At 38.0% G+C, this 27,568-nt stretch overlaps 1 protein-coding gene across 1 annotated transcript in view; it reads left to right on the top strand.

Annotated features, from left to right (window-relative positions):
• The window catches only part of LOC150105884 (AP-2 complex subunit alpha-like), a 383,042-nt gene that overhangs the window by 7,799 nt on the left and 347,675 nt on the right, over positions 1 to 27,568 (top strand). The window contains exons 2-3 of the mRNA XM_090393652.1: positions 24,077 to 24,188; positions 24,495 to 24,563. Coding sequence (XP_090249778.1) covers positions 24,143 to 24,188; positions 24,495 to 24,563 — 115 coding nt within the window. The 5' untranslated portion in view covers positions 24,077 to 24,142. The remainder of the gene's footprint in view (positions 1 to 24,076; positions 24,189 to 24,494; positions 24,564 to 27,568) is intronic.

Raw genomic sequence — 27,568 nt, 5'->3', positions numbered from 1 at the left:
GTAATTTTTTACATGGGTGAGTGTAACACATTGCCAGAATGGTTGCAAATGCTAGGATGTGTGAATGAATCGTATTGCTTGCTGAGAGACCTCACACAAGTGAATCCATTGATGTCGTGTAAGTTTGTTAATTCATGTCATGGTAGTAGCAGTAGTAGTAGTAATAAATTAATTCATTAAATAAAGCTTGCTGAAATCATGATTAAGCATCATACTACATGTATAATTAAAGTAATAATCATCATCATCAAATTCCTGCCATGTACCCTCAACGGGTGTACAGGATATGATAGTACTACATGAAAAAATTACATCATTACTAACTTCCTATCTACAATTTTCCTCCAAATCAGTCTGTTACTTGTCAAGACTCCAACATTATCAGATCTTATATTTCTATCGTTGGGCATCTGATAACCTATAAGAGCGGGGATAGAATGAGTCAGATTGACTATGTTATGTGCCGTAGGAAACATCTGAAGGAGGTGAAAAACTGTAAAGTGATTAATGGAGAAAGTGTAGCAGCACAGCACAGGTTGGTTATGGTAGACTGTGATATAAAAGGGGAAAAGAAGAATAGACGGAAGTGGTGGGTACAGAGGAGAATAAAGTGGTGGAAATTGGAAGAGGAAGGACCAAGGAATAAGTTTAAAGAAGAGGTATTGAAAGAAATGAAGTTACCAGAGGATGTGGAAGAATGGTGGGACGTTAATAGTCAGAATATTAGAAAAATTGGAGAAGAGGTGCTTGGTATAACATCAGGAAAGGGACCACCTGAGGATAAGGAGGCATGGTGGTGGAATGAGGAGGTGCAGTTGGAGATCAAGGAAAAGAAAGAGGCAAAGAAAAAATGGGACATGACTGGAACTAGAGCTGACAAGGAGTCATATAGATTGCAAAGAAAAATGCAAAGAGAGCTGTGGCAAGGGCAAAAGCGAGGGCAGTTGATGAGGTTTATGAAGAACTGGAGAGAAACGGTGGCGAAGCTCAGTTGTTGAGAATAGCGAAAGCCAGAGATAAGGCCTCGAAAGACATAACATCAGTCAAGCAGATAAAGGATGCCTCAGGAGTAGTATTACAAGACAAGGACAAAATCAGAGGAAGATGGAAAGAATATTTCCGAAAACTACTAAATGAGGAGAATCCAAGAGAGAGGTGCGAGGATGGAAAGGTAAATATGAGACTGGTGCAAGACATAAGTAGAGAGGAAGTGGTTTGGGTACTGAGAAAAATGAAGAATGGAAAGGCTGTGGGAGCAGACCAGATACCTGGGGAAGTGTGGAAAAGTTTGGGCAGTGAGGGCGTGGATATGTTATGGGATCTGATGTGTAAAATAGCCCAACAGGAAAAGATACCAGAGGAATGGAGGAAAAGTATTCTCGTCCCAATCTACAAAGGAAGAGGAGATGTTCAAGACTGTGGCAACTATAGAGGAATCAAGCTGATGTCACACACATTAAAAATATGGGAAAGAGTAATTGAAGCAAGGTTACGGCAGGAAATGAAAATTGGTGAGGAGCAGTTTGGATTTATGCCAGGAAGAGGGACAACGGATGCAATATTTGCGCTAAGGTGATTGATGGAGAAATAGAGAGATGCAAGTGGATCTGCACATGGTGTTTATAGACCTGGAAAAGACATACGACAGAGTGGCCAGGCAGGAGGTATGGAGGTGTATGAGGAAGATGGGAGTGTCGGAGAAGTACGTGAGGTTGGTGAAGGAGATGTATGAGGGAACAGAAACTCAGGTCAGGTCTAGTGTCGGCATGACAGAAGGGTTCCCTATTGTCGTAGGGCTACACCAAGGGTCAGCTCTGAGCCCCTAACTCTTTGACCTGGTCATGGATATACTAGTGGAGGATGTCAAGAAGGAGGCACCATGGAGCATGCTGTTTGCTGATGACATTGTTCTATGCGAATCATCCCGAGAGAAGCTTGAAAATACCCTGGAAGAGTGGAGAAAGGCATTGGAGGAGAGCGGCATGAGAATTAACCGGGTGAAGACTGAATATATATCAACGGGGAGTGACGAGGATATCGTCATACGATTCCAAGGTGAAAGGCTAATTTCAAGGAAGAAATTCAAGTACCTTGGGTCGGTTGTCGAGAGGAATGGTGACCTGGATGAGGAAATACAGCACCGAATAACATGCGGTTGGATGAATTGGAGGAAGATGAGCGGGGTCCTGTGCGACAAGAGAGTGAGTTGTATGAAGAAAGGAAAGCTCTATAAGATGGTGGTGAGGTCGGCGATGCTCCATGGTGCGAAGACGTGGCCTATAACCAAGGCACAGGAGAGGAAGATGGAGGTAGCAGAGATGCGGATGTTGAGATGGATGAGTGGTGTGACAAAGAAGGACAGGATAAGGAATGACTACATCAGAGGGACAGTTAAGGTGGGACCATTTGGCAAGAAGATACAAGAAAGTAGGCTGAGGTGGTTTGGACATGTTGAGAGGAAGAGTGAGGAGTATGTTGGTAAACGAGTGGAGTATATGGATTTGGAGGGAAGGAGGAAAAGAGGCAGGCCCAAGCTCAGGTGGAGGGATAAGATGACAGAGGATCTTAGGGAGAAAGGATGGAGTCTGAAGGATGCTCTGGACTGGAGAACTTGGAAGAGGAAGGTTAAAGATTGGTGCGCCGACCCCGTTTAACATGGGATAAGGCAGAGTGAAAGAAGAAGAAGATATTTCTATCGTCTAAGGCACTTTGTACCATATCAATCCACCTATATCTTGGTCTTCCTCTGGGTCGTTTTCCTGCCAACCTGGCAGAGAACACTTGTTTTGCTAATCTTTTTTCTCCCATTTTATTTAAGTGACCATACCACCTGAGATTTGCTCTGCTAACGCATTCCTGGATGCTGACAATGTGAAGTTCTTTCCTAATATCCTCGTTTTTAATATGATATTGCCATTGATGCCATCTGTTCACGCCTCTAATCTTTCCCAGGACTCTCATATCTGCGGTCTCTAATCTTTGGTCAAGTGTTTTACTTCTGACCCAGTTCTCAGATCCATAAGTTAAAACTGGTTTGAACACAGTCTTTTATACTATTAAAGTAATTTAATATATACTAAAGTAATAAAGAAAATAAAAATTTTGCTTTCTTTCTGGATTGATCCTGGAAAATGGATCATTTGATTGTGTTTTTTTACATAATATTAAGAGTGGTTGTCTGAACGATACCTAGCAAGTTGGTGTGTGTGTGTGGGGGGGGGGTATCTCACAAAAGAAGGGTATCCAGCATACAGCATACTCCAGAGTTCTGTTAGTATGCAGTTTCAACTTTCAGTAAACTTTATATAGGATTTTAACTTTATCAAACGAATCGAGTTGCAGTTCTAATGTTAATAAGCAATTGGTACTGAGATGACAGTTTGATCCAGGAAATTGATAATATTTGAAATCTGGGCTGATGGTTGACAAGCCTGAAGTTCAGAGGATACATTTTGCAACAGTTGCAAAGACTGCAGAAATGATAACACATGGTGAGAGAGGTGGGGTCTTTTATCACTAAGCTATTGATCAGACCAGATATGGATCACTTGGTTTCCATTGTGATGAGGAACCTGAGAGTGTCTAGAGAGGAGTAACTAAGAAAGTATCAGAACTCTGAGATGTTGGAAGGCTATTGGAAGTATCAGAACTCTGGGATGTTGGATGGCTATTGGAAGAGGGTTGACAAAATGCAAATTGTGGAATTTAGTGGAATGGGCAGTATGATAGAGGTGCTTAGTTAAGGGGATTTTAAAGAATTAATAATGGTATTGTACACAGAAGGGTGAGCAAGAGCAGAGAGAATGAAAGGTCATCCCTGGAAGTTATTATTACGTCTCCACCACTACACCGATCCTCTTCTACCAATCATCTACATCAGCGCCATCTGTTGCCCACCACCACTACAGCTAGTATTTTTTGTCTGTAAAGTTGTGTAAGTATGGCAAAAAAGGAAGTGAGGAGTAATATATCTCATGTGTTGGGTGAATGGAATACATTGTCAGTGTAAGTTGTGAATAGTAGCAGTGTGAATAAGTTTAAAAGTTAGTCTAATAGACACAGGGTTTGACAAATATTTGTGTATACCTGTAGATCAATGGCTACTATCATCTTTGAAGTAATCCCCTTCTGCAGCAGTGCACTTAAGAGAATTCTGCCATTGTTCAAAATGTTTATGGAATTCATCTTCTGGAATGCTTTTTATTATCATCTCCACATGATATTTGGCATCAGAAAATCTGAACTTTTGGCTGTTCAGTTTGAGAACAGTCAAAAGTCTCAAGGGGCTAAGTTTGTTGAATATGAAGGAAGGTCCAGTTTTCTGATTGATTTTTTTTTAGCCTGAAACTTGCAGATAACTGTTGCATCATGTGCAGGGGCATTGTCATAATGGATGATCCAGTTATTTAGCCAAAATGCAGGTCTTTTCTTATAAAGATTCATTTAATCTTGTTAGCACTTCTAATTAACATTGTTCTTGTTTATAGAATGAACTATGCTTTCACTATGAACTATGCCTTTATAAAAGTAAGACCTTTATAAAAGTAAGACCTCCTGCAATGAGTCTTACTCCATGAATGTTTATTAACCATGCTACTGGACAAGAACGTATATAGATGTCAAGATTATCATGGATGCGAAGTGCATATTAAAATTGTAATACCATTGATATTACATTGAAATATATGATGGATATGAAGCGTATCAGGATGCGTATTTGATCCATAATTGCCAGTAAGGTGGTTAATGTTTCTTTGCCAAGACAACTCAAAATGGTAGATCTTTTGTTAAATCACAGCTGTTTGGCTGGAACATTTCTTTCCCAAAATTGCCTCCACGTTACTCCTTTATATTTTTCATATTTACATAGTAATTAATACTTAAGGAATTGACAGCATACATTAGAAATATAAATTAAATCAACTTTAATATATACTTTCCGATATTTCGGCAACGTCACATTGCCATCTTCATGGAAACTTAAGATAAAGACACGTGCACACAAGTATTACATAACAGCAAATGAAAAACGAAGTGAGGAAGCTACCGTTTTCCTAAAGTCCTGATGGTGCCCCCTGGCAGGCTATATTAGGTGTTCTTGGCCTTTGGGCTGAAGTTCTTCTGATGTATGTTTCCCAAATTTTGGGTAGTCTCATGCATCCAAATTTGTTAAGGTTTGGCATGTTCCTAAGAGCTGAGGCTGACTCCATGAATAGTCTTTCATATTTGAACTTGTTGTGGTGTACTACTGTGGCTTTCTTCCACCTTATTCTGTGGCGAGTATCCAGAGCATGGTCTGCAAGCCCATAGTGGCTGTACTGGTGAAATTGGATGTAGTCCTTGTGTTCTGATTCTGATATTTGCTGTCCTGCCTGTTTGGCCAAAGTAGGACAATTTACAGCTGCAAGTGATCTGGTATACACCAAGTAGGTCTATGGGAAGTGGCTGGTCTTTAGTGGAGCGGAAAAGGGATGCCAATTTTCTGTATAGTCTGTAACAAGAGGTCAAGTCATGTTTTTTTAGGATTTTGTTGATTTTTTTTCCGAGGTGCCTCAGATGTATGGAATGGTGATGGATTTAGAGTAATGTTTTTTGTGAAGAAGGGGGGGGGGTGTTTCGATAACTGGTTTCAGTATTTTTTTGATATTTTGGGGAGGGTAGCCACTGGCTGAGAAAGTGTTAAGGATGTGATTTAGTTCAGTAGTTAGGCTTGGTCATTTGAGCAGATTAGTTTTACCCTGTTGAATAGTGTCTTAATAACTCCATATTGTTGTGAAGGGGAGGGTGAGTGGGATTGTTGGTGAATGTATCTGCCTGTATGGGTGGGTTTTCTATAAATTGAGAAATCCAAGGTTCCATCAGGTTGGCAGGTGACTAGTGTGTCTAGGAAGCGGAGGCTATTGTTTTTCTCTTTTTCCAGGGTGAACTTTATTCTAGGATGTTGGTTGTTTAAGTGTGTTAAGAAGGAGAGGAGTATATCCTGGTCATGTATTAAGGTTTGGCACGTTGCTAATGGCTGAGCCTGATTCATGAATAGTCTTTCATATTTGAAGAACTTGCTGCGATGTATTACTGTGGCTTTCTTCCACCTTATTCTGTGGCGAGTATCCAGAGCATTAGCTGCAAGCCCATAGTGGCTGTACTGGTGAAATCGGATGTAGTCCTTGTGTTCTGAGATTCTGATATTTACTGTCCTGCCTGTTTGGCCAAAGTAGGACAATTTACAGCTGCAAGGGATCTGGTATACACCAGGTAGGTCTAGGGGAAGTGGTTGGTCTTTAGTGGAGTGGAAAAGGGATGCCAATTTTCTATATGGTCTGTAACAAGAGGTCAAGTCATGTTTTTTTAGGATTTTGTTGATTTTTTTTCTGAGGTGCCTCAGATGTATGGAATGGTGATGGATTTAGAGTAATGTTTTTCGTGAAGAAGGGGGGGGGTTGGATAACTGGTGTCGGTATTTTTTTGATATTTTGGGGAGGGTAGCCACTGGCTGAGAAAGTGTTAAGGATGTGATTTAGTTCAGTAGTTAGGCTTGGTCATTTGAGCAGATTAGTTTTATCCTATTGAATAGTGTCTTAATAACTCCATATTGTTGTGAAGTGGGGGGGGGGTGAGTGGGATTGTTGGTGAATGTATCTGCCTGTATGGGTGGGTTTTCTATAAATTGAGAAATCCAAGGTTCCATCAGGTTGGCAGGTGACTGGTGTGTCTAGGATGTGGAGGCTATTGTTTTTCTCTTTTTCCAGGGCGAACTTTATTCTAGGATGTTGGTTGTTTAAGTGTGTTAAGAAAGAGAGGAGTATATCCTGGCCATGTTTTGAGGTTTGGCACGTTGCTAACGGCTGAGCCTGATTCATGAATAGTCTTTCATATTTGAAGAACTTGCTGCAATGTATTACTGTGGTTTTCTTCCACCCTATTCTGTGACGAGTATCCAGAGCATGGTCTGCAAACCCAGAGTGGCTGTACTGGTGAAATCGGATGTAGTCCTTGTGTTCTGAGATTCTGATATTTGCTGTCCTGCCTGTTTGGCCAAAGTAGGACAATTTACAGCTGCAAGGGATCTAACATACACCAGGTGGTTCTAGGGAAAGTGGTTGGTCTTTAGTGGAGCAGATAAGGGATGCCAATTTTCTATGTGGTCTGTAACAAGTGGTCAAGTCATTTTTTTTTAGGATTTTGTTGATTTTTTTCAAGGTGCCTTGGATGTAGAGAATGGTGATGGATTTAGATTAATCTTTTTTGTGAAAGGGGGGAGGTGGGTTGTGGATATCTGGTTTTAGTATATTTTTTAGGTTTTTTTGGTGGGGGTAGCCATTGGCTGAGAAAGTTTTAAGGAAGTGATTTAGTTCAGTGATTAGGGCTTTGTCATTTGAACAGATTAGTTTAGCCCTAATCTGTTCAAATGAACTAATCTGTTCATTTGAACAGGTTAGTTTAGAAAGATTGGATGACTGATGAAATTCTTTCTCTCATGGATCAACGCAGATCATATAAAAATCATAATCCAACAAAATATACAGAGGTTCAGAAAATTATTAAACACAAGATCAAAAAAGCAAAAGAAATCTGAATGAATGAAAAATGTAAAGAAATAGAAATTCTACAGGAAAAACAAGACAATTTTAATCTACACAAAAAGATGAAAGAGACCTCAGGTATATATAAGAAAAAACAATTCTGTATCCCTCGAAACAAAAAGGGAGAAATTATATTCAAAAAGGATGACAAAATACAAGAATGGGTGAAATATATAGAAGAACTCTTTACTGATAACAGACAGAACCCAGAAAATACTTATGAACATATGGAAGGTCCATGCAGTCTAAAATCAGAGGCATAATGTGCATTAAACTCAGCTAAAAATGGTAAAGCCCTAGGACCAGATAGAATACCAGCAGAAATAGTAAAGTTATTAGAAGGTGACAACATTAACATATTAGTAAAGCTATTTAATAAGATCTACGATACAGACATAATCCCTCAAGACTGGTTACAGTCGACTTTTATCATGCTACCTAAAAAAGTAAATGCGAAAACTTGTAATGACTATAGAATGATCAGCCTAATGAGTCACGTTCTCAAAATGTTTCTGAAAATAATTCAAAAAAGAATATACAGAAAATGTGACCATCAGTGATACCCAATTCGGCTTTAGAAACGGCTTAGGAACAAGAGAGGCCCTTTTCTCTCTTGTTCTCAGATCTTATTTCAAAAATGTATTGACCAAAACAAGGTAATATTCATTTGCTTCATCGACTTCGAGAAAGCATTTGACAAAGTCCAACATGCTAAATGATTGTACTATTAAAAAGAATTGGATTAGATGGTAAAGACATCAGGATCATTGAAAACTTATATTGGAACCAAAAGGCATCTGTTCAAGTTGATGACATTATTATAGACTCCATTAACATCAAACGAGGAGTAAGGCAAGGATGTGTGTTGTCATCTCTTTTTTACATCTACTCAGAAGCCATATTTCAAAAAGTCTTGGAAGGAAGAAAGGAAGGGATTAGTGTAAATGGTGAAATCATCAGTAACATCCGATATGCCGATGATACAGCTCTTCTGGCTGACAATATTCAGGATCTTCAAAATCTTTTGGAACTAATAAATACAGAGAGTGATAAAATGGGATTAAAAATAAATATCACCAAAACTAAATTCATGGTCATAAGTAAGAAACCAATTCTTAATTTAGCACTTTCTTTAAATAGGAAACAAATAGAAAGAGTGGCAAAGTTTAAATATCTCGAATGCTGATTAAATGAAGATTGCAATCCAGAAATGGAAATAAAAGTTAGAATTGAAATGGCAAGAGAAAATTTTCTCTTGATGAAATCAACACTGTGTAACCGCAGTTTAAACTTAGAGCTTGGAGTACGCATGGTTAAATGCTATGTATGGTCTGTACTGCTGTACGGTGCAGAAACTTGGACCTTGAAGACAACATCAATAAAAAAACTTGAAGCCTTTGAGATGTGGTTATACAGACGAATGTTAAAAATTCCATGGACAGCAAAAACGTCCAATCAGGAAGTACTGGAACAAATTGGGAAATCACGTGAACTTTTAGATACAATAAAAAGAAGGAAAACTGCATATCTTGGTCACCTTCTTCGTAATGAAAAATATAAGATACTTCAATTGATTATAAAAGAAGAAAATGGAAGAAGAGGACAAGGAAGACGAAGAAAATCTTGGCTGGCAGATATCAGACAGTGGACTGGTATGAACTCTGAGAGACTGCTCAGAATAGCTGAGAATCGCTCAAAATTTGCCAAGGTGGTCACCAACCTCCGATAGGAGATGGCACTCAAAGAAGAAGTTTAGCCCTGTTGAACAGCATCTTAATAACTCTGAAAGAGTATGGAGTCGACATATCAACAAGTTTGATAAATTAAACAAGAACTCGACGTCCAAACCAAAACTACAAACCAACACTGTAGTTAACCTTTCTTCAGTTATCTTGAAGCCTGAAGCACTCGACACTCTGTCACGTGGTGACAACTTTGCCATTGTTCCTAGGAAATTATTGGCCGAGGAATTATTATTATTCTGGGAAACTCCAAGAGTCGACAGACTCATCGAGGGAGGCCCTAACATCATGGCAAGAACAACTATTCGACATTCACACAGTATCTATCATACCTTGCCTTGAACTCATTCATGGTCGTAGCACCCACAACAGACTCTGGAAGCTTATTCCACTCATTCACCACTCTCCAAGTAAAAAACCTAGCTCTAACACCCTTGTCAACCACATTTCTTGTCCAGCTTCCATGCATGACTCCCTAATCCTCCCCCCCACCAGTCCTATTTTGAAAAATATCTTCTGGATCAATCTTATAGAAACCCTTCAGTAATTTGAATGTCTCAATCATATCACCCCTCTTTTGCCTATCGATCAATTTCTGCAACCCACAAATCTTCAACCTATTCTCATAATGTTCATTCCACAGACCTTCTATCATCTTGGTCACTCGTCTCTGGATCCTCTCCTCTTCCTCCCCATCACGAAGAAACCCTGGTGCCCATAACTGGGCACAGTAGTCCAGATGGGGTCTTATCAAGGCTCGATACAGAGGAACAACAACTTGTTTGTCTCTGCATGTTAAAGTATTTTTCAGAAGCCAGGTGATTTGATGAGCTGATTTAGCCACTTTTGCAATGTGCTCCCTAAACTTCAATTCCCTATCCACCAACACTCCCAAATCCCTGACCTCATCAATCACCTGGAGTACCGTTCCACCAATGTGATATACTGCTGCTATTCTTTTCACCTCAAAGTGCATAACCTTACACTTTGCTGCATTAAATTGACATCCATTTTTCCTAGTTCAGTCCTCCAAACTATCCAAATCATCCTGTAAAATTTTGACAACCTGTGCACTCACAATTGCTCTGCCCAACTTTGCATCATCAGCAAACAAGTGAATACTTCCTCACAGATCCTTTCCTATATCATTGATGAACAAATTGAAAAGCAGTGGTCCAAGAACAGAGCCCTGCAGCACACCACTAGTCACAAGCCGTCTTTTAGACTCCACTCCTGAATAAACCACTCTCTGGTATCTCTCCATCTCACCAACCCTATATCCATCCCCATCTGCTCCAGTTTACTGATTAGGGTTCCATGTGGTAACCTGTCAAAGGCCTTGGCAAGGTCCAGTAGTATCACTGTAAACCCATTACCCATATCCAGTTCAGCTGTCACTGTGTTATAAAACGTGAGCAAGTTACTGAGGCATGACCTACCCTTCACCATGCAATGTTTTTCACATACAATATCCCATTTTCATCTATCCAATCCTGTATTCTTTTCTTGACTAATTTCTCTAAGACCTTGACAATGATTCCTGATATGCTAATCGGTCAGTAATTTACAACAGCAGTCTTGGAACCACCTTTATGCAGTGGAACTATTTTCCCCTCATTCCGCCCCCTCGGGACTAACCTAGACCCGAGACTCAAATTAAACAAATTAGTCAAGGGTACTGACAATTCTTTAGCTGCTTCTCATATGACACAAGCTGGTATACCATCCAATCCCACAAATGTATTGACATTGAGGTTATGCAATAGACTACTCACCTCCACTTCATTCACCACAATTACTGTATAATCTACTGGTTCATTCGTTTCTGCAATGTCACCACCTGGATGATATATTCTTGCAAAGTGCTCACTCAGTAACTCAACTATATCAACTGATTCAGTTACCTCCCTACCATCGGCATTCTTTAAAATAATTCTGCCATATACATTTTTCCTTTTACTTGCAACATATCAAAAAAAACTGTTTAGGATTCTCTTTAGCCTGCATGGCCAATGTTCTTTTGTAATCCTTTTTTGCTTTTCTTACCACACTCGTTACCCTTCTGGCCTGCACTTTATACTGTTCATGTGCCTGCCGGTCACCTTTCTCCTTAAATTCCCTCCATAGTTGTTTCTTTTTTTGCAGCTCAAGCTTAATGGTGTTATTCATCCATTTAATCCCTACTTGATTTATTATTCGGACTCTAGGTATACAGTCAGCCATTGCTTCATGCAAACACTTCTTAACTGCCTCCCAGGCACTATCAACTTCTAGTCCTTGCAGTTGTACATGCCATGGCACTGAACCAATCAAACTCCTAAGCTTGTTATACTTTCCAGCCTGATAATTCCACATGTACCTTGTCTTAATTGTAAATTCCACACCCTTAGCTACCTTCCAAGTCAAGACCTCACTCTCACCAATTGGTGGCAATGTGGTCATATTTGTTACAGCCAAATCCTCAGATGTAATTACTAGGTCAAGCACTCTCTGACCCCTAGTATTTTCCATTACATGCTGTCGCAGATAGTTATCCCTTAATAACCGCATAAAATCCAGTTCATTCCTCCCGTGTGTCCTCTCCTCACTCCAATCAATGCGACCATAGTTGAAATCTCCCATAATAATCACCCTCCTTCCACCCATTTCTTCTATTTGCTTGTGCATACTGTCACCACCATCTTTTCCATCACCTGGTCTATAGCAGCACCCAATTGTATATTTAGTTCTGCTAGCCACAATCTCACACCAAATGGCCTCAAATGTGCTCTTTTCTCTATCCTGCAATTCAACTTCTATTCTCCTTGTCTGCAGCTCATCAGCTATCATCAACAATACTCGTCCCCCCATTTTATTCTCCCTGTCATTCCTGAACACACTATACCCATCACATTCAATCCCACTAGCTATATCATCTACAGTCAGCCATGATTCACTAATACCAATAACCTGTGGTCTGGAAGTGCCAACCATGGCCAAAAACTCTTCTTTCTTGTTCCTAATACGCCTAGCATTAATGTACATGAATTTAAGACCTCCATTAGCCCCAATCCTACCTTGATGCCTTATATTAACTATCCCATTCTGATTTGTTGTCCTTATTCACTCGGGCATATTATATTCATTCATACATTCGACTGCCTCCCTAAGGACTGTATATCTACTCCCCCCCCCTTAATAAATCTAGTTTCCCTGATTTTGCACATCCACTACATTCAGCAACACTCTCTCAAGTCTCCTTACACCGTAACCATTCAAATGCAAGCCATCCATCTTATATAGATCCTTTCGCCCATCGAACTCGCTCCACATGTCACAAATTCCACACCACTCATCATACATAACCCACGCATAAAGTCATTTGCAATTATGGCCCTCCTTTTAAACATTTCACTGTCATACCGTGGCAAAAGACTAATCATTCTAACTCTCTCACTCTTTTCTTTTGCTACCTCAAACAATTCATTCAGGTCTTCTATCATTTTCATTTTATCTCCTTTCAAATCATTCGTACCTGCCACAACAATCATTTCTTTCGCCCTTTCCTTTTGCTCTCTAATAGACTCAGTTACATCCTTTATGGTCGCACCAGGTTGGTACGATTTTGTCAAATCCTCTACTAACACACCTTGTACTAACGAGTCTCCATACAGCACTCTATCCTTCATTTTGTTCATGTTCACACTCATATGCCTATTTTTCCTATCATACTTTTTATTATTGGCTGGTTCATTCAGTCAACTTTTGCTCATACGCTCTAGCTGCTGTTTTGCCCTTTGTATCGCACCACTCAACAACGCAATCTCACTCATTGCATCTATCTCATCTTTTTTTTTATTCTCTGTAAAACCATTAATATGCTCTGAATTAATACTATCATTCACACTTTCAGAGTTCTATGGTACAACCTTGCCGTTTCTTGTCATATCACTATTTTCTTCATTCTGAAGATTGACAAAAAGATCACACTCATGACCCGAAATACACTTGAATTCCTCATTCTCCTTACATTTTCTACACACATTCACTCCTTTATTTTCATCTAACCACACTCTGACCGCACTCCGCAAAGCGTACATTTCGCAGATAGTATACTGAATCATCTCCTTTATATTACTGTTCTTGAATAAAGATAGCGAACCATCATTACTGGCCACCATTTTCCTTCTTACGGGAGCCATACTTACTTCTAACGTATTTTATGAAATTATAAAATGAAACGCCAAAAAACACTGAAAATCACACTTATCTTATCAGGAGCTCTTAACGAACACTACACACTACCAGTTAATGATCCAGATTGAATGCGGGATTTGCCACCTTCCAAACTACATCGCCAACAATATTAGATTGGATGTAGCTTGTGTTTAAACAAAAGCAAAACCACCAAAAACCAACATATTCATTGATGAATACAAGTCTCTACAGGAAATGAAGAAAAACAAAGAAATAGTTATCACCAAAATGGATAAGGGGAATGCCACTGTGGTACTCAATCATACTGACTATACAGGTAAGCTTAAGGCTTTACTGTTAGATCGAGCTACTTATTCCCCATTGAATACAATCCCACCAACTCACAAATTAGAAAACTCTATAGGCTCCTTAAGAAGGTCACTTTTGGCGATTACTAAAAGGCTAAAACCATATAACTCGAGACCCCCACTGTATATATATGGGCTCCCGAAAATACATAAAGAAAATGTGCCATTACATCCTATAGTGGATGGCATTGATTCTCCCACTTACAAACTAGTTATATATTTAGCCAAAGCGCTCTTACACTATACTGGCAACACACCATCACACATAAAAAAAACTCAGCCCACTTCAAAGCCAGTGTAGAAAACCTTACACTCCAACATAATGACATAAAGGTCAGTTTTGACGTCTCCTCCTTATTCCCAAATGTTCCTTCTCGAAGAAACTTAGAGCTAATCCAAGCTAAATTTCCTCCCGATATCTCAGCCCTATTTCAGTTCACAATGAACTCAGGCTATTTTGTTTGGCAGGAAAAATTCTACATACAGATAGAGGGAACAGCCATGGGTTCACCACTTTCCCCTCCCTTAGCCAACTTCTTAATGGAGACTTTTGAAGAGAAAGCTTTAAAATTTGCCACACAAATACCTACCATATGGCTTCGCTACGTTGATGATGTGTTCGCTATTTGGCAACATGGCCCGGATACACTCCTCCTCCTTATCACACTTAAACAACCAACACCCTAGAATCAAGTTCACCTTGGAAAAAGAGGAAAACAATAGCCTTCCCTTCCTTGACACACTAGTCACCCACCAACCTGATTGTACCTTGGTTTTCTCAGTTTTTAGAAAACCCACCCATACAGATACATTCACCAACAAAATCCCTCCCCCCCACAACAATATGGAGTTATTAAGACACTATTCAACAGGGCTAAACCTATCTGTTCAAATGACCAAGCCCTAACCACTGAACTAAATCACATTCTTTACACTTTCTCAGCCAATGCCCCCCCCCCCAAATCCAAAAAATACTAAAAACCAGATATCCCCCCCCCCTTCACAAAAAAGATTACTCTAAATCCATCATCATTCCCTACATCCGAGGCACCTCGGAAAAAATCAACAAAATCCTAAAAAAAACATGACTTGACCACTTGTTACAGACCATATATAAAATTGGCATCCCTTATCTGCTCCACTAAAGACCCACCACTTCCCCTAGACCTACCTGGTGTATACCAGGTCCCTTGTAGCTGTAAATTCGTCTACTTTGGTCAAACAGGCAGGACAGCAAATATCAGAATCTCAGAACACCAGGACTACATCCGATTTCACCAGTACAGCCACTCTGGGCTTGCAGACCATGCTCTCGATACTCGTCACAGAATAAGGTGGAAGAAAGCCACAGTAATACACCACAACAAGTTCAAATATGAAAGACTATTCATGGAATCAACCTCAGCCCTTAGGAACATGCCAAACCTTAACAAATTTGGATGCATGAGACTGCCCCAAATTTGGGAAACATACATCAGGAGAACTTCAGCCCAAAGGCCAAGAACACCTAATATAGCCTGCTAGAGAGGGGCACCATCAGGACTTTAGCAATACAGTAGCTTCCTCGCTTCGTTTCTCATTTGCTGTTATGTAGTACTTGCATGCACGTGTCTTTATCTTAAGTTTCCATGAAGATGGGAGCATGACGTTGCCGAAATATTAGAAAGTATATATTAAAGTTGATTTAATTTATATTTCTAGTGTACTCTGTCAATTCCGTAAGAATTAATTATCATGTTTAACCTGCGTCTAAGCCTTTCTACAATAAATATTTGCATAGTATTCTTCAAAATATTTGTGGGTTCTTCCATTCTTAGAAAGATATACCTCGTCTAGCCATAAATACGTTACAACTCGAACAATGCATAAATCTTTAATCTTTCAGTAAATCATTTACAGCTTTCAGCATATAAAAATCACATGTGTAATGTGCATATAGCAAACTTAATGTTCAAAATGTTCCCTTTTTGCATTCGTGCATTTCCAAAGTCTGAGGCCACATCGATGGCAGCATGCACAACATTCAGTGGAAATGCTGCCTCTGCTTGCTCCAAATCCACCTTCAGGCTGGTGATGCTGGAGTGTTGTTTCTAATGGGCTACTCATCCAAGCTCTGACCATAATTTGAACTCCAACAGATTCAGATGTGACTTTCAGATTGCCAATCAAATGGTGATATGTGGTCAGGCACATTCGCCTTCTACCACTGTTGTGTGGTCCTCGCATTGTGTGCAAAGGCTGTCCTGTTGGAAGGCCCACTGCCTACCATGGAACAAGGTGTTGTTCGGTGGCCATACCACAGGTTCTAACACCATGTCTTGATACACTTGGGTGGAGGTTTTGATCTTTCTGGCTGAAATGCAACTTGGATTCTCCCTGATATATCCCCCCCCCCCTCCCCGAACCTTCACTGACGTGAGTAATGACCTCACTGAATTCTGGATGCTATGGCACATGTATGTGACCATCTGGAGTGTATACCCAATCATTTTGGTAGTTAAAATGACTCTTCAATGGTGAAAATCTTCTCGTTTGTGAAAAGGATAGACACAGAGATATCTGTGTGTTGTTGTTTGCATACCTCTGGAGAAGTGGCTTTGATTTTTATCACCCTCTGCTGCATAAGTTGTGGTGTTAGGAAGTGTCCAATAGAACAATAGGCTCTCACCCCAAGGTCATTAGTTGGTACACATGACATTGTTCTTTGCAAAACGCGCATCTCTCGCCACATCACTTTCTGTGGTCTCACAGGATTATGATGGCGGTGTGCCTGCCTTCACAGCCCTCACAAGCTGGTTCATCCTAACGCAGCATTGCCGGCCTGTTCTTCAGTGGTCACATGTCTTCTGTTATTGCTATAATGGTTAATAGTCCGATACACAAACATCCTACTAATCCCAAGTGTTTTTAGCGTGTTGAAATTAACAGTTGGCTGCATTCCAACTTTGTGAACTGTTATTACAGCTATGCAGTTCTCATAATCCCCCCCACTGTATGTTAACCCGTACAACTAAACAACTCTCTCTCTCTACTGATAAACACACGAATATTGGCTGCACACACAGTGTCACTAATGGAACCACTGGGCTCACACAATGTTATGGACACAGGGGTGTGTGTGGAAGTTCTAACAGTATTTATGGTGGTACTGTGTAATATCAAGTGAACACAAAGCATACTGAAATAGATGTGGTTATGTCATATTTGACTTGCGATTGGATGTTAGTTTGGTTGCCAAAGCAGGGTTGTATGTGGATATTAGTAGGAGAAATCTGCACGTACATTCATTTATCAAGGTTTTTTTCATCCAAAACCTATTTTTATACTTGAATTTGACTTGCTTTAGCCAGTATTAGATTACTGTTTCCCTTTATAAAAAAAGTTAAAAAACTTAAGTGAAAAATACAGTAGTACTATACTACAGCTTTTAAAATGCCATTTTTGTGTATTCTTAAGCTGCTTCATGTTTTTAGAAGTTTTCATCTTTCGTACTGAATCTTTTTTTCCCATCTATCCACTAACTGATAATTTTAATTATTGTAAATAGTTGTATTGAACATATAGTTATTTTGTCATAGGCTTGGTGAATTAGCTGATTTCATTCAGTTAATTTTGATAGTTTTTTTTTTTGTTTGCTCTTCAGGAATATAATTTACATTTTTTTTTTTTTTTGAACATGAAATCATTGTATTACTTAGTACTTCCAAGAATGTTTTTCAGTTCATTGCATTCAGTTCGTATGCTTCTCATTAGCTTGCGCATTAAGTATCCAATGCATTTTGGAACAGTAGAATTATTTATACTTTATATTAAACACTTCTAGTAATTAAACACTTCTAGTGCTGTCTTTCTTCCTGTAATTTCCTAATTAGTAATTTCCTGTGACTTTCACTAGATGTATTATTCTATTCTTTTTCATCTCAGCTCTGACATGTTCAAAGTTTTATAATAAGCATAATTTAAGAGGATGCTTTGTTTTGTCAAGTTATTTAGCTTTAAAGAAAAAATAGTTCAACTTGTTGGCAGGAAGTTTTCTGTTGAACTCTGCTTATTATGAAACTTCCTACAGCTAATAGCATAGTTTATAAACCTGTGTTATTTGGTTTGAAAATGGTAATGCTCGATATCAAGGTTCCCCCCCCCACACACACACACCTACCCTTTGATTAGAAAGTGAAAGACTTAAGTTATACACCCCTGTGTGACAAACAAAAGTTGGTATCTAGAAATAAAAGGAAATCATAGAACAAGGAACTCACTCAACAAAATACTCAAAATATTGTTTTTGTTCCACTCCAGTATATTTTTCATTAGATAGTATTTTCCTTAACAAACGTTTGTCAGATTTTATATGGTCATAAAAATCACCGCAAGAATATTTGGAATTCACTTTCAGGTTTAAAAGTTTCTTTACTGTTGCCACCTGCAGTCGACCTCTTTCTGGTGACCAAATATTACTCATAGTTGAGAAAATCCTTTCTATTGGAGCTGATGTAACTGGTAAACACATAGCAAATTCTATTTACTTGAATATATTTTTAAAGGTGATGCTAGCATTCTTGAAGGTCTCAAATTAAGACAACCATTTATCTTGAATGCTTAAAGTTTTTGTCCCATTCTTGTTTTTGTTGTTGTAGAACTTTGTTTCATTTCATCTAATAATTCATCTGTGTTTACTGAATTATGTACTATTGTGTTGACAAAATTTACACTCTGTTCTAAATTAGCTCAATTCACATCAGAAGTTAAAAAATATCCAATTAAATTTTCTGCTTGTTCAATACTCTTCTTCCAGGACTGTAAATAGTTTATACTGACTTCATAAAACTTGATGTTCTCATAGAAATCTTCCTGATTGATTTCACCATTTGATACTAGCTTACTTAACTGTTGTTTTGCCAAAAATGGCACAAATTTATGTTTGAAATCTTTAAGTTTATTTTCCAGTTTAGAATATTTCAAACATCTCTGTTGCAGTTATAGAATTGGATTCTACTTGCTTCATTATGATGGTTTCATAAAAAAGGTTTCAGGACTGTACAATGTTAGTTATGAGGATCAGCTGAGGGAGTGTGGACTGCAGAGTTTGGTGGATAAAACTTTTAAACTGTTGAGAGATGGTTACAGGTTTGAAACTGGGGAATTCTTCTGCTTGGTTGAACAGCGGGGAAGGAGTTGTGACAAGGGGGCCATCCCTGGAAGTTACGAAAGAAAACTGTGAAAAAGAGGGTGAGGAGTGGTTTCTTTGCATGGAGGGTGGTTGAACCATGGAATGCATTGCCTGATGGAGTGGTGGGAGCAAGAACAGTCAATGCATTTAAGGAGTGGTATGATAGACTTTGTGTTTCTTAGGAGGGATCTCCCTCGATGAGTCTTGATAGACTTGTGTTTCTTAGAAAGGACCTCCCACGATGAGTCTTTTGACTCCATGGAGGCCTGAATAATAATAATAATTATAGTTTGAAATAATTGTGAAGTTCCATGCAAAAACAGAAGATATACTTCATTTACTGGATTTTCAAAAAAAATCTTGTAAAATCTTTGGGCATTGTTTGCTTGAAAGAAAATATGACTTTAGACTCTTAAATACATCTAAAATTCTTTGTATTGCAGGCAATAAGCTTAAAAATCTTGAACTACTGTGAGACAAAATTGTTTTGTATTTGATGTCTACAAATTTGCAGAATTCTTTAAGTTCGGTGGTTCTGACTGTGTATACATGAAACTATTTGTATATTTTAATTATAATTAAAATATACAATGCGATGAGTCTTCGGACTCCTTGGAGGTATCAGGAATAATAATAATAATAATTACTATCACTTCAAAAGATAATCACACAAGATGTCTGAAGTTTCTCCTGGTACATCTTCTGGTACAGTTTTCTCCTGGTACAGTTTGATCACCTCCTTTACGAAGTGGCACAATCTTGCCCTCCTTCCACTCCTTAGGAACTTGACCGAGTGCAAGACTCATATTAGTTATTTAATGTACATATTTGGAATGCACTTCAAGCGGTAACTAATTTGCTATTAGGAAGGTATACTTTTGATAGATTTCCTTTGCTTTCTTGTATGCATTTACATATTAGGAGGGGGGGTGGAAAGGAACACAAGTTCTTTCATAATTATGTTCAGAGAGTTCTATTTTAGTAAACTATCCATTTGATTTTGTTCTTGTTTTCCTTATTACTTTTGAATAGGCATTTTCTGCTATTGTATATTGACTTCTGGCAGTTTTAATTTTAAATCTATGTACTGTTTAAAATAAAAATGTATAAGCACAGACATCATACTGGATCCAGGACAGCCAATCCTGGATTCAGGATTGGCTCCGATACGTATCAGAGAGTTGTGTATGGTGGGGCAGTTTCAAGGAGGCAGAGGGTTACAAGTGGGATTCCACAGGGCTCAGTACTGGGACCTATATTGTTTAACCTTTATATGAATAACATTGTCAGTGGATTGCAGGGGAATATTCAGTTGTTTGCTGATGATGTGAAGCTGGGAAGGGTTATAAGTAATAGTGCAGATGTGGTAGTCTTGCAAGAGGATTTGAATAAACTAGACAGATGGGCAAATGAATGGGGGGGGGTTGGTTTAATGCAGCAAAATATAAAGTCTTGAAGTTTGGGATTCATCGATGGGATGCCGCATACTCTATTGGAGGAGCTATACTGGAGGAAGTAGGGGAGACAAGAAATTTGGAGTTGATGATTGATAGAAACCTGAAATTTAGGGGACATATTGCAAAGGTGGTGAAGGTAACACAGAGGATTGCTGCAATAATGAGAAGGACGCCCACCTGCAGAGATAAAAGAATTATCATTGCGTTGTATAAGACCTTGATCAGACCACACTTAGACTGTTGTTCTCAGATATGGTACCCAGTATTTGAAGGGGATAAATTAATTGTGGAAAGGGTACAAAGGCAGATAATAAAGACAGTTTCAGAACTGTAGAATGTTAGTTATGAGGATCGGCTGAGGGAATGTGGACTGCAGAGTTTGGTGGAGATAGAAAGAAGAGAGGTGATATGATTGAGACTTTTAAACTGTTGAGAAATGGTTACAGGGTTGACACTGGGGAGTTCTTTTGCTTGGTTGAACAGCAGGAAGGAGTGATGACAAGGGGCCATCCCTGGAAGTTACGAAAGGAAACTGTGAGCAAGAGGGTGAGGAGTGGTTTCTTTGCATTGAGGGTGGTTGAACCGTGGAATGGTGAGAGCGAGAACGGTCAATGAGTTTAAGGAGTGGTATAATTCCTAGGAAGGATCTCCCCTGATGAGGCTTTTGACTCCTTGGAGGCCTAAATAATAATACTATAATTAATTAAATAGAACACTTACATATACCTACATACATATTTAATTTTTTTTAATTCAGAAAGATTTTAATAATTTTGAAAATTAAAAAATTTGAGAACAGAATTTTCAACCAGGTTTCTTTCATATTTCCAGTATTGCAAAAGGTTAAATACCACAATAGGTAGAATAAACATTTGAAAATAAACATCACAGTGATGTGCATTTTGCAAAGTAACAGGACAGCTGTGTATCTTTGGTAATGCTGCTGAGCTTTCCCTAAGGACTTTTCAACTGAAAATGAGTTTGACACTCTCATTTGGGATTGCAGAGTTTTTCCTTCTGAACACTCAGGTTTTTCATTTTACAAAAGACAAACCAGCTGGAAAACGTACACAGTTAACAGACATTACACTAATCTCACAGTGTTAGTTGTTTTGGTCATTATCCTAAAAAAGCCAAAGACAGTTCTCCTCTAGCCTTGCAAAATTTTCATCATCATTATAATATTAATTTCTCATATACATATAATGTTCTTGGTACTGAATCTTAGTAGTGCTGAAGAAACCTTATTATGAATCTTTTATTCAGCTTTACTTTTGCATGAAATAAATGGTATATTTCTTTTTTGTGAATAATTTTTCACAATCATTTTGAAGAATAAAATTATTTGTCTATTTTAAAACTATATACATTAGTTTTAAATTTGAAAAATTAAAGCCAGGTTTCAAAGCAGCTAGTAAAATTGTACATAAAGTGAATAGTGAAAGGTTATTTCAACTCATCATTTAATGTGTTGTAAGAAGATCAGTTAATGTTTGCTTTATACCATGCTGCTCTGTATTTGTGGCATTCATGTAGCTGGTTTGCTTCTAGTAGAAACCTGTAAAATTGCTTGTGTTCTAACTACAGTGTATCATTAATGAGAAATTCAAATGTGTAGCAACAAGATAACTGGTGAGACCTTGACATCTATATAATTGGTCAAACCTGAAAGGGAAGTGGGGGTGCAGTATGAAAACAATATTAGTTGTAGCCATCTAACAGAGTAAGGAATAATGTACTACCATATTTTAAAGCACACAGATTCAAAAATTGTGATATTTGTAATCTGTGAATTTACCATTAAGTCTGCTTATTTTTTAAAATATAATTTTAGTACAGTTATTTTGTCATTTATTTCTTATAGTGTATTTCTTTAAATGGCTTATTATTCAGTGTAGCTGTTAAACGTTGAATTACCATAGTGATGACTTAAAGCTAGTAATAATAAAGTAGGAAAAATCTGCAAAGAAAACCATTTCTTGCAATATTGCATCAGGCAACAATATAAGTTTACAACACGACATGCTTTTCTTTGTGTAATTTTATGAATAAAATTACACATGTAATTCCTAATATTTTCAGAAATTTGAGAGTTCCATGCTAGACAACATTCAAATCATTGCTAATTAATGTTTGATACTTTGTCATAATATATTAATTATGCAATTTTGGTTAGGATCATTGATTGTCTAGCTGGATTGCTTGTAGCGAGGAGTTCAGTGTTAAGAAAAATGAATTAGTTTGAAATATGAAGAAATTTCAGTAACATTCTTCAAATGTTTGTACTTTCAAATGGAGGATCAGCACAAAAATGTATGAGTTGGTAGCAGAATGTATTGCTATATTTCAGTACTACATTACTTTGTGCAGTCTCTACTCTTCATGCAACAGGAAAAATCCCCAAAGTGGAAAATGGGAAAAATTGTTCCACTTCACAAAGGATTGGGAGATAAGACTGAGGCTACAAATTATAGGCCAATCTGGAGTTATTAAAGTGTTAGAGATATTGGTGAGGATAGGATTCTAGTACAGTTTAGCCTTTGATAGATTGCCATATAACAAGCTGGTAACTAAATTGAAAACAATGGGATTGGATTGTAGACTAGTGAGTTGGATAGGTAATTCAGATAAGGCTGTCAGATAGGTATCAATGGGTTGTATATGGGGGAAATGGTATTATCCCAAAAGTGGAGGATCACTAGTGGAGTACTGCAGGGATCTTCTGTCTTTAGGTCATTATTGTTTAACTTGTATGTTAATGATAATGGAACAAGCTTGACTGGAGATATGCAGCTGTTTGCTGATGATGCAAAATTGGAAAGAGCTGTGAGCAGACCGATGTGTCTCTTTGCAGGAGAGAGAGTCAATAGATTCTCTGAGTAAGCAAGCAAGTGGAGTTGCAGTTCAATATTGCAAAGTGCAAGGTCCTGAAGTTTGGTAAGTAAGGTTGGGATGCAGAGTATACAATTAATGGAGAAAGTCTGAAGGAAGTGGAAGAGATGAGAGATCTGGGAGTGAGACTTGAATTTTAAGGGTCATGTGGAAGCAAAGTGGTTATGGTTTCCTTGCATAAGGCCTTTTGCTGTATATGGACTATTGTGTACAGATTTAGTTGCCTGGTATTCAAGGAATGAGGATATATTAGAGAGGGCCCAGAGAAGGTTCATGAAGTCAGTTTCAGGTCTATCAGATCTATGAAATGTGGGATATGAGGACAGCTAGAGGGAACGCAACCTGCAGAGCCTTGTAAATTGAGAGGGAATATGATTGAGATGTATAAGTTGGTGAAGGGTTGTTACCAGATTAATATGGAAGAGATTTTCAGAGAGCAGAAGGGAGATAAGGATAGAACAAGAGGCCATTCCTGGAAGTTGTATATGGAAGGTATGAACAAGGGAGTGAGAAGGTCTTTGAATGGTGTATGAGTGCAATGCATTACCTGAAAGTGTAATGAGTGCAGAAACTATTAATTGTTTGAGACATAGTTTGATCTTTTTGCATGAGTGTGGAACTCTTTTTGAGATCTTGGATCTGATAGTAATACTTTTTAGGATTATTTTATTATTATTTATTTTGATTTCAGGTGTACTGTGTATATCAGCTTAGTGTTTCCAGGAGGTGGTCAACACCATGCCAGCAGTCCGAGGAGATGGCATGCGGGGGATTGGCAGTTTTTATCTCAGATATTAGAAATTGTAAGCATTTCTTTTACTTTATCTAATTATTTTGAAAGGAATGCTAAAATTATGAAAAACTTTGATGGTATATATTTAGAGTCTTAAACTATTGCTTCCTCAAGTTGGATAAATATTTTTCATCTACTTCTTCTATTTCAGACCATTTTTCAAGAATGTTTTTATAATGCATTTCTGATTATTATTTTTTTTTTATCTATGCTTATAATACAGAAATAATATTATGGTAGCATCATAAATATTTTCTAATATATACATATTTAGTTTTTTATTGTAATAGTAATTATTTTTCAATTTTGTGGTTAGGTAAAAGTAAGGAGGCAGAAATTAAAAGAATAAACAAAGAATTAGCCAATATACGCTCTAAATTCAGAGGTAGGACTATTTGGCAATTTGAATGTTTAAATAATTATACTTCTTTTTTTTTTTAGCTGATTTGCCTACCATTTTAATTAATGATTTAACAGTGAATATATTATATAATTTTTTATAATTTTTAAATATTTTGTGGTATTCAATTTTATTAAAAATAAAATTGAGGAAATGTATTTTCATTTCTTCAAAGAATGTAATATAATAAAATAAGAACCTTCTTGACCAGTAAGTAATGATATCCCTTTGATTGGTTCCCCTATATGGGACACCTGTTCCTGGTGGAAGGGAATCTCCTGGTGACAACATAATGTTTTCCCATATTCTTTGCTTTACTTCTCTTGAGTATTTTGTACTTTATTATTCTCCAGATCATCATCATCATCATTGGGATCCAGTGTCCCCCTTGCTGTGTTTGCCTGCTTGCAGGAAACCCCAGATAAACTGGCAGAAAAATGGATTTCTACTAAAGAGGCTCCTCTTGTGTCTCTGCACTGCTTTGGACCTTGCTTCAGCCAGATACTCAGTTCTGGATGACCTAGCTAGAATCATGGTTTACAGTGGTGTCAAGGGCAACTTTGGCTAGTAAGTGTCCATGTGTAACTAGCTCTGTACTGAATTTTTCTCCCTCACGTTGTCGACGGAAATCGAACCTGGGACACTCCTTCCCAGTGGTGTAGCTGGAGGGGGGGGGTGCGGAGGGGGAAATCCGCCCCGGGCGGCACTTCGAACCTTTTTGAACTTTTGCAGTTAATTCTAAAATACAGTCTCGAGAACTCAGTTCCAAATATTGTAATACTACTGCAAATTTTCCTCACAATTACTGTAAGTGTTGCTAGTTGTGAGAGGAGTTTTTCTAAATATAATTTGATTAAGAATTATCTACATTACTATGAAATAGACTTCGCCAATGTTATTGACGATTTTGCTAACAGAAAAGCAAGAAAAATAACATTTTAGAATGTTATTAAAATTAAAGTTTTACTTCAAAAATAAACATAGTGTTTTCATTTATTTCCCTATATGTCGTTTAGACTTTTTGTAATATTTTTGGTGTGTATTGAGAGGGGCAGCAAACTAAGGGACTGCCCCGAGCGGCAACAGCTCTAGCTACGCCACTGCTCCTTCCCAGGCATATCGTTGCGAAGTGCGAAGCCACTAGGCTAACCGCATGGACTCAACATACATTCAAAAGGTGGATGTCCTGCTAAGAAATGCCACTTACTAGGAATCTCCAAAACTAGGAGGATTTCAACTGATTTAATTCCAGGATTCTATTCAGGAGATAAGTCAGTTGAAATGTCTTCTAAAAATCATTAAAAAAAAAAAAAACTGAAAAAAAAAATTCAACATCAGTTAGTGAAAGGGGGCAGATATACAAATTACATTAATCTGCAAAACCTTACATTTTTTAAAGGAGTAACACAAAGGAGTTAATATCAAAGTGGAACCACTAAAGTGCAGAAAAGCAATTTTTTTACATGAAAATCATTTTAGCATTCAGTTCAGAATATTGTTTTGCTGGTGTTCTGCTAATTTAAGCAAACAACTTTGTGTGTGGATAGTCGATGGTATTTTAATTGGATAAGAAGTTAAAAGAAGATCTAATACTATCAGATTCTTATCCAATTAAAATACCATTGACTATCAACTTATGGGCTAGACATAAGATTTGATCTAAGACTAGACCACAGTCATGAGGGTTCTGAGAAAGATCAGGGGAGTAAATAAACAGATGGCATCAGTAGTAGAACCATATTAAAAACAAAAATATTAGGAAGGAACTTGACTTTTGTTAGCATTCAGGAATATCTGAGCAGAGCTAATTTCATGTGGTATAGTCATTTAAACAGAATGGAAGAGAAAAGGTTAGCAAAACAGGTATTTGTTGCCAGAATGGCAGGAAGAAGATCATGAGGAAAACCAGATTTAGGTAGATTGTTATAGCAAGAAGTGCCTTAGAAGACCAAAATATAAGATCTAATGGTATTGGAGTCCTGAAAGATAACAGATTAATTTGAAGAAAAATTGAGAGGAAGTTAGTACCATAAACATTTGCATTCTTGTAGAAAGGCTTATACGCTGGTTAAACATGATTATTAAATACTTAAGGAATTGACAGCATATACTAGAATATAAATTAAATCTAACTTTAATATATACTTTCCAATATTTCGGCAACATCACATTGTTATCTTCATAGGAACTTAAGATAAAGACACGTGCACGCAAGTACTACACAACAGCAAATGAGAAACGAAGCGAGGAAGCTACCATTTCCTAAAGTCCTGATGGTGCCCCTCCCTAGCAGGCGATATTAGGTGTTTTTGGCCTTTGGGCTGAAGTTCTCTTGATGTATGTTTCCCAAATTTGGGGCAGTCTCATGCATCCAAATTTGTTGAGGTTTGGCATGTTCCTAAGGGCTGAGGCTGATTCCATGAATAGGCTTTCATATTTGTACTTGCTGCAGTGTATTACTGTGGCTTTCTTCCACCTTATTCTGTGGCGAGTATCCAGTAACCAGTAGTGGCGAGTATGGCTGTACTGGTGAAATCGGATGTAGTCCTTGTGTTCTGAGATTCTGATATTTGCTTTCCTGCCTGTTTGACCAAAATAGGATAATTTACAGCTGCAAGAGACCTGGTATACACCAGGTAGGTCTAGGGGAAGTGGTTGGTCTTTAGTGGAGCAGATAAGGGATGCCAATTTTTTATATGGTCTGTAACAAGTGGTCAAGTCAAGTTTTTTTAGGATTTTGTTGATTTTTTCTGAGGTGCCTCAGATGTAGGGAATGGTGATGGATTTAGAGTAATCTTTTTTGTGAAGGGGGGAGTTGGGGATTACTGGTTTTAGTATTTTTTTGGATTTTTTTTTTGAGGGGAGGGGGTGTAGCCATTGGCTGAGAAAGTGTTAAGGATGTGATTTAGTTCAGTGGTTAGGGTTTTGTCATTTGAACATTAGTTTAGTTTAGCCCTGTTGAATAGTGTCTTAATAACTCCATATTGTTG

This window comes from Typopeltis vanoorti, chromosome 6, assembly GCF_054136105.1.
Source record: "Typopeltis vanoorti isolate ZY-2024b chromosome 6, IOZ_Tvanoo_1.0, whole genome shotgun sequence".
NCBI lineage: Eukaryota > Metazoa > Arthropoda > Arachnida > Uropygi > Thelyphonidae > Typopeltis > Typopeltis vanoorti.
The sequence above is the reverse complement of the archived record's forward strand: the minus strand, read 5'-3'. Positions and strand labels throughout refer to the sequence as shown.